At 34.1% G+C, this 11,890-nt stretch overlaps 1 protein-coding gene across 1 annotated transcript; it reads right to left on the bottom strand.

Moving 5' to 3' along the window:
• Nucleotides 1–556: 556 nt before the first annotated feature.
• LOC117111089 lies at nucleotides 557–10,433 on the bottom strand (the record flags this gene model as incomplete). Its single annotated transcript, XM_033253972.1, is given in 15 exon segments — nucleotides 557–639; nucleotides 1,136–1,300; nucleotides 2,443–2,607; nucleotides 3,269–3,335; nucleotides 3,932–4,017; nucleotides 4,701–4,864; nucleotides 5,038–5,185; nucleotides 5,622–5,847; nucleotides 6,306–6,430; nucleotides 7,250–7,323; nucleotides 7,781–7,862; nucleotides 8,774–8,869; nucleotides 9,332–9,424; nucleotides 9,781–9,883; nucleotides 10,302–10,433. Coding segments are annotated over 14 exon segments (1,631 nt in total), but the record flags the coding sequence as incomplete, so codon positions are not given.
• Between the last annotated feature and the right edge of the window lie 1,457 nt (nucleotides 10,434–11,890).

Here is an 11,890-nt window from a genome sequence, read left to right as displayed (position 1 = left end):
CGGCTCTATCAAATTATTAACTTCCCCAAGAACTCGAATTGTCTGAAATAAAACATAAAACAATTGGTTTTTTTAAATGTTTACAGCAGTTAACAATATAACAATATAGATTAATAGTAGCAACAATAGATCAAGGTCCAGGTCTCCCTCCATTTAAAAACCTCTCCAAGCTGCAGGAAATTAGTTTAAGTTGAGCAATTAAAGATGTTTCTATGGTCATGGATGAACACCTACTCTACCATGAAAAACCTGCTACAAAATCTGGTCTTTTATAGGACGAAGACCAGTATTAAACTACTGGTGATGAATAAATTGACAGGCATCAACATCATTCACAACTTCTGATTTCATTTTAACTGATGGACACGAATAAGTGGTCATCCTATGAATCTAACCTTCGACCTGTTGATTGGAAGCACAAAGCTGTGCTACTGCACCACACGATTCTCTTACCTGTTTCTCAATACAAAGAATGAGCTCTTTGGAGACTCGAGTTCTTTCGGTGATTAATTGTAATTTTCTTTTGATAACAAGCCAGAGGCTTTGAGGGGCAAAAGTGCAGCTGTTGTCCAGAACACTCTCTAGTTTCTGCTGGTAAGCTTTCATCATCTTCCCCAAAGACTTGCCATCAAACCCATGCTTGATTTGAAAAAAAAATTGTGTAGTTAACATCTGTTGTGGATAGGAAATCTAGGATTTTCACAATTTCATCATGTACTAAATAGATTATAGTGTATAACTTCAATAGGGTCCCAAGACTTTTGGAAGTCACGGGAGTTTCACGGAAATCGGGGCTGCCTCTCACACTCCGGCAAGCAAGCAATAATCTCACAGAAAATAACTCATCTCTTGAAAATTCATAATTATTTGTATGATTTTACTACTTGATTATCATTTGGTTCAATGAAGTTGGTGCCTCAGGGTTTCACCATGGGCAGCAAAATAAAATGAAATATGTTAGCAAAGCTAATTTAACCAGATCTCCCAGATTTAGGGAACAAATACATTGGTTTGATGGAGCTGATTGGCTAATGGTGAAGTAACATTCTTGTTATAGTATTATAGGCCTGAAATATTAGCCTATGGTAGTTGAAATGATATTAAGATAGGTCCAATATCAAACTACTATAATTACCTCATCTTTGTTGATGACGTCTGCAGTTCTGGCACCCCTAGCCTGTATCACTTTGAGGGCGTGTTTCACTAGCTCTTGCATGGCAATATTCAAGTGTCTGAGGTACTCCAAAGCTGGACCTTGGCAATGGAACATGTGCCAGATATCTGCTAGGCAGTCAGTTTTCTGAAATGGCAGGTGAAGAAAAAATTGTTTATTTACATATTAATGTAATGAGTAACTTCACCTCATTCACACAACAAAAAAGCTCTAAATAGTCGTCATCATCATCATCATTCAACTGCTGTGCAGACGACCCCTAGCTTTTTCCATTCCTGTCTGTATGCAGTTATTTCTATAATGCCTTCAGATCGTAATTCTTTAAATTGGGAAAATTCCTTGAATGTATGACAGTTAATTTGTGTTTTGTTTTCCTGTTGCATACATAAATATTAACAAATTTTAACAAGGGTATTTTCACTAGAAAGGATATTTGTAATAACACCAAATAATATCTCTTTTTATATCTCAGTAAAATAAAAACAAACCTCAAAGAAACCTGTAAACTTTCTGAGATGTTTAGCAAGGATCTGTGCTCAAGGTAACAGGGCGAGCTTACCTTTCACTTACCTTTTACCTTGTTCGTCTGCACATTAATTGTACTGACGGGTGTCAGCTAACTCATGCAAACTCGTACCCACTTTGGCAAACACGTACATAAATTTAGGTGAACTCGTGCCCAACATTGTCTAACTCATACCCATGTCTATTCTTACCTTTACTTTGGCGTAATAACAAATCTAATATTGAATATTGCTTACTAGGCTATATACTGTACTACATTTGTTTACCAAAACAAGCTTTGCACGAATTACACTAAACTTTGTGGATGTTTCAGCTTTGATAGCTGCTTCAGCTACTCACTATTACTGTATAATAGCGCCTGCCTCGTTATAGTTTATAAATTTCATTCCTGCTGTATCAAGAATCTTCTAATTAGTATGTTTTTAACAATATTGTAACATGATTACTATAAAAATAGATAATGTTTGAAATATAAAGGTATATCTTACACTAAACTTGGGTACAGGCTAGCCAGCTATGAGTAGGAGCCAGCCAAAATTTAGGTACGAGTTGTTAGTATGAGTTGGCATGTGTACGAGTTGGCCTGTATAATTTTAGCAAGGTTTGTATTTAGTTGTGAAGTGTGAATGCAACGGATCTCAGCAGGTAATTATATGGATAGATATTTCTGTTAATATTTAGTGAATTTTCTGTCATGTGAATTGGGTATTAGAATAATAGGTTTCGAATATAGATTGTCTCACCTTCTCTATTACAGATTTGATTAACATCAATTGATAAGCTTCCAATAAGTTGTTGCCTGTCAAGCTTTGGAGAATCTGCTGCTTCAGTGAGGTGCTAACTGCTTGAATTTTAGATGGTTTAAAAGGATTTGATCCAGATGAAAGTTGTGCATAATGGTTGCATGCCTAAGAATAAAACAAATATAATTATAATTATTCTTCTATTTTAATGGGGTTTTTTATATTTTGTGTTGTTATTCAAATTATTTTAGACTGTTTTATGTGTACTGGGCATTCTAGGAAAACAGCAGCATTTTACTGAAGAGGAAACCCAGTATAAAAAAGAAATAAATAAAATTGAAAATAACATTCATATGCTTTTCCATATTAGTTCTGTGTACAAATTAGATAAAAAGAAAAAAGCCCAACATGTCATCGTCATTACCAAATTGGTATGCCGGCCCTGTTTTGGTGGATTTTTAGCCCATCATGTCATTGTCACTACAACATTTATATGCCTGCACTGTTAGTGATGAATGTTTAGCCCATCATATCATTGTCACTACTTAATTGGTATGCCTACCCTATTTTGATGGATGTTAGCCCATCATGTCATAGTCACTACAAAATGTGTATGCCTGCCCTGTTAGTGATGAATGTTCAGCCCCTCTCCCCACCTGCCCATGCCTGCCCTGTTAGTGATGAATGTTCAGCCCCCCTCCCCCTATGTCATTGCTATTATATCTGCCCATGCCTGCCCTGTTAGTAATTAATGTTCAGCCCACCATGTCACGGCTAAATTCATAACCCTGCCTTGCTATTCTTAAATTCACAATCATATTCTCACCTCACTTGGACTGAGAAATATATTGCAATACAAGGAGTGTGGCATCTGAGGGAAATATACCTCCTGCCTAAAAGCAAACAAGAATACAAGCAATCAATAATCTGTAGATATAAATAATAAACTAAAGTCTATTCCAAATATGAACTGCAGTGTGATTGGATTTCCTGCCTGCAGAGTAAGCAGTGAAATGAGGGATCTGATGGGAGGGGGTGACAAAAGTGATGGGTGAGGGGGTTGGCTTCAGACATTTTCAATGGAGAGAGGGATGCAGCCCCTAGATACGCCACTGAGGCCTATGTGCTGAGTACACGAGTTAGTTTTCACAGGCTGGTGTGAATGAAGAGAGGAAAACAAAATTACTTGCTCAATGATACAAGTGAATGTAAAGTGTCGGACACAAACCCAAACCTTACTGTGTATAGCCTGAACCCTGTAATCAATATGTCAACCACTTTCATAACATTCTTAAATGCAACACTCACACGTAATGTTTAAGTAACCCATCTGCCATAAGCTTCTTACACACAGCACTACATAAAAATAAGTATCAAATCCAAGTATCCTCCATGCATGTATACAGTAAATGTCATAATTTTCTTACACACAAATTAAAAGTGAGTTTCAAAAACCAAGCTACATGCCTACATAATTCCAGCCACCCACCTGTCAATGGTACCCTCAACGTAGATGTAAAATAAGCAATATTGTTTTTGGATTGACATGATCCTCCAACCCAAAGCCTTGTAAATCTGAAAATACAATGTATAAGTCATTTCATTATATTTATTTATGTGAAATTATAAATATAATAAATAATATATCCGGTATCTGAAAAAAGAGAAGCAGTGCTCATGATGTTTCAATTCCCTGATGATTTCATTTATATGCAATTCACAAATGTGCGAACATCCTCCCAGGTTTCGGTTGGATCCCAGGGGAGGAAAAACACAAACTATAAAAAGTGTATTAAATAATTACCGTATTTAATCAAATAAACAGCCAGGGTGTTTGTTATTGTTGAGAAGGGTTTTTGAGGGGGTGTATATTCGAGGGAGGCGTTTATTTTTTTTAGTGTAAAATGGGTACGTATTATACTCAAATAATTCCCCTTAATTTCACTGCAAATGTGGAAATACAATACATAATGACTGTCAAAATGTGTTACTGTACGATCATGAAGACTTATTGATCCCAATCAGGTTATAAAAAATGTAATTCTCCTGGAGTAGAACATTAATAGAATGTGTTGAGAAGGATGTTGCTTTCAGTAGTTTTGTTTGCGTTTATTTGAGGAAAAATAAACGGCCCAGGGAGTTCATTCGTAGCAGGTTTTTCATTCCAAACGAGGCCCTGGAGGGGCATTTACTCAAAGCGGGACGTTTTTTTCAAATATATGAGATATTATACAAACAAGTTTAATGACTTCTTTTACCTGTAAAAAGATAACTTCTTTGTTCTCAATGGCACTTGATAACTTTGTATGAAAGAAGTCAGGATTCTTTACAATGTCTTCCAATGTGAACTCTGACTGATTCACATGTAATCCGGTCACTATAACGTTCTGCTTACCACTAATATGTTGTACATCGTCTAGAACTTTAATGAACACAAAAATTTCAAAGCAAGGAGTAACAAGAAATTCTCAAAGTAAGGGATGAAAATACTCTAGAATATATAGTTTAATATAAATTAGACAGAGATAAAATTGTAAAATCTGCCGAATCAATATTGATGAGATCTAGTACTACAGTGAATCAATAACAACTTACTCATCTTGGTGTACAACAGAATGCTTTCACGATTACTGCCCATCGGGCCTCGAATGTAACAGAACTCACTCAAGTACAGGATGTTCAAATACGGCATCATCAATCCATAGAAAGAACTCGTCTTAGTCATAGCCAGACTCAAGGAAATCTGAGGAAAAATAACTGATAAACTTTATCTGAAAACTATATTAAATGCTTGCAGTACATCACATAGATAGTTTTGAAAAGAACGTCTTGACATTCCGATTGAGTTGCTTCAATCATCTTCAGTAGAATAATATCTGCAGAGAATCTTGTGTGATTGGATAGTGAGGCTTGCTGCTGATTGGAACACTTAACAATAACTGAGACTAATTGTGAAAAGGCTAATACAAAAGCCAGTATTCACACAGTCTGTGCGTGGGGAAGGGTCATGACTAGAAAGCCAAGAGAGTCGTCAACATCATTTATCATCTATTATGGTTATTTATATTATTCAAAATAAATGACAATTATACCTAAAAAATTCACTATTATTGTCATTATTATTATCAACTATCATCTATTGTTGCTTTTTATAGTATTCAAAATAAGTGACAATGTACCTGAAGCTGTCCCCTGCGTTGTATATATTCCTGCCGTGCAAACATTTGAGCAACAAGCCGAGCTTTGTTCAACGTTGTTGTATCCAGTACACTGAAGGCGCTAACATGGCCAAACATATTGCTACCTGCAACTGTGTATATGAAGTTTTTCTGATTGTGAACTTTGGCATTCTGGTTTAGGAAACGTTTTATCACTTTCTCATCACTTTCTACATTGAACCTCATTCTTCATTCAAATGAAAGACAAATAGCAAAAATAACATTAATACTATGTATGATAATAATCGTAATATTAATAATAATAATAAAAACAGTAATAATTATAATGAAAATGATGAGATTTATAATAACTAAACTTAGCAACAATTTGGCATGTCACTATTTCTGGCATAAGGATATGTCAAAGGTCACAGCATACTAACAATTTACCATATTATATGATGAAGAAAATAATATAATCCATATGCTTAAGCTCTATTCACAATATCAAAAAAACACTATTGGTATGCCTAAATATAGTCATGATGTGCCTATATATAGTCATGATGCGCCTATATATGGTCATGATGTGATGTCATCATGACCATATTTAGGCATGTCACATGTTTAATTTTTCAAATAAAATTTGATAGTCTGGACAGAGCTTTAGTGGATGAGATTAAAGAGAACAAAATACTAGCATACCTTAATGCAGCCTGTCTGAATAGTGTGACCAGCTTCGGGTAAGGATTTGGGGGTAGATGATCGCTAAACAGAAGACCATTCAAAAACAAATTCCACACCTCATCCAATTTGGTATCAATTAAGTACTATAAAAATAAAAATATTTATATAATCAGCTATTAAGTATAATTTTACACAATTTGTATTCAACCATACTTTGTATACATCTAAAAACAATACCTATTAAATCAGTAAATTGGCATTTAGGCTTAATATGTATCCACTCATTCTTCATAGACAAAGTGTCTTTACACATTGCTAAAAATTGGTCAACTTCAAGGCCTATTTGTGTCACTTTCTTCAACATAATCTCTAATATGGATAATTAATAGTTGTGCACTTGTATAGCGCATATAACACTGGTCTCTATGCGCTTCCCAGGAATACAGAAGAAAAAAAAACCAGAATAAATGGTTAAAACGAAAAAGAAAGTGGTAGAAAAGAAAAGCAACACAAAGGGAAGTGAAAAGAAAACAAAGCAAGAGAGTGTAGGAAAATTAAGAGATTGTCAAATAAGAATTTAAGACAACAATCAAAATTCATGAAATTAGCAGACTCTTGAACAGATTGTGCTAGTGAATTCCAGAGCTTCGGCTTCTCTCTCGAAATGTTTATTTCTTTGACGAATGTCTATCAAAATAGCATTACAAACAAGTTCTTCTAATATAATACAAATTACAATAGTTATTCATCGTATCTCTACTGTACTGCTGATGTCTAGTTAACGCGTACTGCAGGAGCACAAATCAGCATACGCACAGCTAGAAGTGTACATACGTGTACAGACTGATCATATCACTATAGCAACCGATGACAGGCACTCAGGCTAACCTTCGTATAATAATTTTCCTATAGTGTACTATGCCGCCACGAGGGGGCAGTAGACACAAACAAATAGTGATTACCTGCATAAGAGTACCCTCTATTGCCATGACCTTTGGCCTGTTACTGGATTCAATTACTTCTTCAACGTTGATGACTGAAAACATAACATATAGTATAGTATGGAGAATATATGACTGGCTTGTTGCCAACAAATGCATCAACAAATCATTCGATCAAAGAATCTGTCATTCCAACAGTCATTATTGTGCATTTTCAGTTTTATTAACTTGATGCCCTGAATACTATGATTAGAAATTGATAAGTTTATAGAAATGATGATAATAAATAGTAAATACTAATTTAACAGTGTATTTTTTGGCAGTATTATGTTTTAATCATATAAAATGATAAATAACTACAAAAACAAATAAATGCATAAATAATTGCATCCACAAAACACAAGCTAAACAGGATTTTGGACTTTACCTGGATAATACACTAAACAATTATAAAAATATATATATATTATTGTAATAGTGTTTAACCTTTGAACCTTTTTCAAGACATTATTATTATTATATTCATTCTTCAATAAACAAGATTAAACTTACCCATGTTTTCTTGACGATTAATGTCTTTGACTTGAGTCCCATGGCTAAATATTTCCTCTGTTGCTACAAGAAGTTTCTTTGACTAATAAAAGGTAAAATATATTTTAAGTTCAAAAGCTAACGCAGAATTAGTTATTGCCTAAAGCTAGAGGTATGGCATATCCTAAGTTGACTTACTGAAACTACAGTACAAGCACATAATTTATTATCAATCTTCTGATGAAAAAATCTCAACCAAATATTTTTACATGCTTATGAATAGAAATAATGAAGACAACTGGATGAAAGAACCATTCCAATATTAAGTCTTCCTGTAACGAATTGTGCTAAGTTCTATTTTAGTTAAGGTGCATTCTCACGTCGTGAAGAACGATCACCAAATTGATGCGTACATGATGTACATAATTGTTTCTTTAATTAATTACTGTCCAAACAATCGTAAGCTGAAGTTTAATCATTATCCTTAAAATCACCCAATTGTACTGTGGTGTAACGATATGATGTTCAGCCAGTATACCAACCGGTTAAAAGTTAGGCCTAGACCACGTCCACTTATTAGTGATGTAGCAGTGCCAGTGTGCTTTCACTATGTATCGATACCATTCAGCAAAATTACTCTGCTGCCCTGTGATTGTGGTTGCAACTTTATTCTAACAGTTTTTCTAATGTATTTGAGAGTTATGATGTTATATTATACAATTTTATGTTATGTTATTATTTTAGAGATAAGCATCAAATAAGGAGATATTACATCAATCATTAAGTCAACCTTCAATCACGCTAACCATTATTAGTACCAACTACTACGTCAATAAAACAATACCTATGTTTAAATTGTACCTATTCGCCATAACAATTTGTAACCAATCTGCTTAGACTGTACTGTATAAATCACACATGTGATGAACTAGGAACTGGCATCCATAGCTTCCTTGTTTACACTTCCATTGTAGAAGTTCTATAGATAATTTTCTTTAAAACACATGTTCTTACCTTTTTCTTTGTTAATTCCTCTTTGTTTTGTGCAGCTCTAGTTTCAGGTCTAGGTACATCATCAGGGAATATTTCTCTACAATGATCAAATGCTTCCTAAAATGATGAACAATTTTAGAATATAATCATATTTTCTGACATTAATAAATCATATTCCTAATCACAAAAATACGATTATGAGATACTTTAATATATCCATGAATTTAATAATAGATTATTCAGATAAAAACTTTACTAGATATGTACATTATTATTGTATTATATCCGTTTGATTTTTTTGGGGAGTTTTTTCCGATGTTTAAAATATTGAATAAACCTTTTATTGCTTCCAGCAAGCAAAATGAATTTCATTTATCACATGTTTGGTTGATGATAATAAAGCAACCTTGAATCTTGATATTGTTTAATATAAATTTGTAAAATAAAATGATAATATATAAATTCATATATGCAGTATATACTTATGTTAAGCCTATTAATAATGAAATAAGTTTCAGTTTTACTGATGTGTTTTATATATACTGTATAAACAAAGAAAAGTGTGTACACTAGATTTACCTTTAACTTTGGACAGAGGGCCAAAGCATCTTCAGTAAGTTGATATAGGAGAACAGTACAATGAGAATTCATCTGTACTAACAATTCTAAAAACTAAAGAAAAAATGCAAAACAATTAATATACTGTACTTGACTAACACTATCAAATCTTTCTTTATATTTACTATAAGGCAAGAATTTTTTTTTCTTTTTAGCCAGTCACCAGGACATTATATATGAGTCCTTATCATGATGCGTTAATATACGTTAAATTATTCTTTTGCCTTTACAGTACATACAATGTCTTCTATACTACAGCATATGATTTTACAACATAACAAAATACAGTAACATAATTTTATTTCGCTCAAAAGTAGAGTCTAGTAGGCAAAAAGGGGAAAATAATGTCCCTGTACAAGATGCCTACCAGATGCAAGCAATATCACACAAATTGTTATAGGCCTACATACTGGTTTAGGCAGGAATTTCTCTTCACCAAGTAACTGATTGCATTTATTTGTTGCCATGGAAATGATCTTGTGACTTGTCTGCACATCAGATGATCTTGCAAAACTGTAAAAAAAATTAAAAACAAATGCATCACATAAAAAAAAATCTCTGATATAAACAACGATAATAATAATAATAATAATAATGGTAGACTTCAATAGCGCATTATGAAAAGACCCCTATGCACAATTCACATTATCATTACCCCAGTCATTGGATTAAACACCTATGAAACACAACCTCAGCTCCTCAGGGCAGTATTCCATAACGGCGCAGAAGCTATTTAGCGCATTTGGCATTTAACCCTACCAGGTACCCACTTATACTCCTGGGTGGAGAGAAGCAATGCAGATAAAGTGCCTTGCTCAAGGACACAAGCGAAATGCACAGCAAGAATTTGACTCCCCGACCTCGAGGTTGGGAAACCAAACCGCCCCCGCCTGCACCAGTGGATAGATGGTAAAGGATCTGTGGAACTCACGTTGCTTAGTCCAGACGCTGAGTTGATTATATCTTGGATGGTATCATTGTATTGAATGCAAGTGAGAAGTTGAGCCGAAGTACTTTGGTGTAATTGACACAGCTCCACTAAGATATCAACATTCAACTTGCCCCTAGAAATCATTATCATCAAATTAATTATTCAACTGACCAGTAAATTATTCTCTATTTCATTCTTACAGTACTATAATTTCCCCATGTCATTGTCACCTCATCATCATCTCCATCTTCACCCTTGTCATCAACTTCATAATCATCATCATAAATAATAATAATCCTTATCATCATCTATCATTCTTATCATCATCCTCATCAACTTCATCATTATCTTCATCATCCTCATATCATCACAATCCTCATCATAATCATCATCACCAATTATCCTCATTATCATCAACATCATCATCCTTACCAACCTCCTCAACATCATCATCATTATCAACCTCATCATTATCTTCATCATCCTCATCATGATCTTTATCATCCTCATCCCTGCCATCTTCGGCATCTTCTCCATTTTTATCATGGTCTTCATCAACACCACCACCACCACCATCATCATAAATAATGGCATCATTGCCTTTATCATTCTCTATTAAATGTATTTACCTGTCAATAAGGCTGAAGAGCAAGACATGCTGGCTGATTTCGTATGCATCTGGTACATCATACAACATTGCTACTTGTTGTTTTTGCTTTTGCCTGTAATGTTTTTGACAGTAACAAAAAAATTTTAATTAAAACTATTATAAAAGCCCTGAAAAATGTATAATTCACGAGTGCATTACTATTTAACAAGGACTGGAAAAGAATTCAGAGAAAATAACCCATCTCCTGCAAAGTTATTAAATCTACATGTTTTTACTACTGTATTACTCCTTTATTATTATTTGTTGATATCAGTGTTGATTGGTATAAACACCATAAGCAGCAAAACAAAATTAGATGTGCTTAAAGAAAGATTGTTTAAAACAGATCTCCCAAAAATGACTTTTTCCAATTTGGAACCCCTGAAATCCATATTTAATGCACCTCATAATAAAACACTACATTTACTTACTTAAAAGCCTCCTTCATATTAGCAGTTATTCCGACTGTCTTTTTTAATGTTGTCGTACTAGCTGCTTCAGGTTTCTTCTTCTTCACCGATGACTTTTCTGATGACCTGACGGACGTTTCACTGGCTGATTCCATCTCAGGATTGTTAAACAAGGAATAGTAAGCCTCTGCATGAGTCCTCTTCCAGAACATGCCCTCAAACAGGGTTTTATATGGATAAGATTCATAGCTTTGTAGTCTGAAAAGTCCATGAAAGTGTTCAAAACAGAAAGTTAAAGAGAGCACCAGAGTACTGTTAATGTTGTTGGTTAAATGTGTGTTCACTGTACCATGGACAGCCTGTGTACAACATACTTTACATGCGTACATTAAAGAACGTCAGGCTTATATTGGGAAGCACTTGTATGATTCAGCCAAATCCCCTTTTTAAGCTAGCCCCCCATTTTAAGATAAATCAAACCACCTCCTCTTTTTGCAACACCATCAAAATGATAATGAAATTCAAATAAC

Source organism: Anneissia japonica, unplaced genomic scaffold (genome assembly GCF_011630105.1).
Source record: "Anneissia japonica isolate Jap-2015-1 unplaced genomic scaffold, ASM1163010v1 scaffold288251_len47204_cov154, whole genome shotgun sequence".
Taxonomy (NCBI): Eukaryota; Metazoa; Echinodermata; class Crinoidea; order Comatulida; family Comatulidae; genus Anneissia; species Anneissia japonica.
Note: the sequence above shows the minus strand (reverse complement) of the source record. Positions and strands in the feature narration are given on the sequence as shown.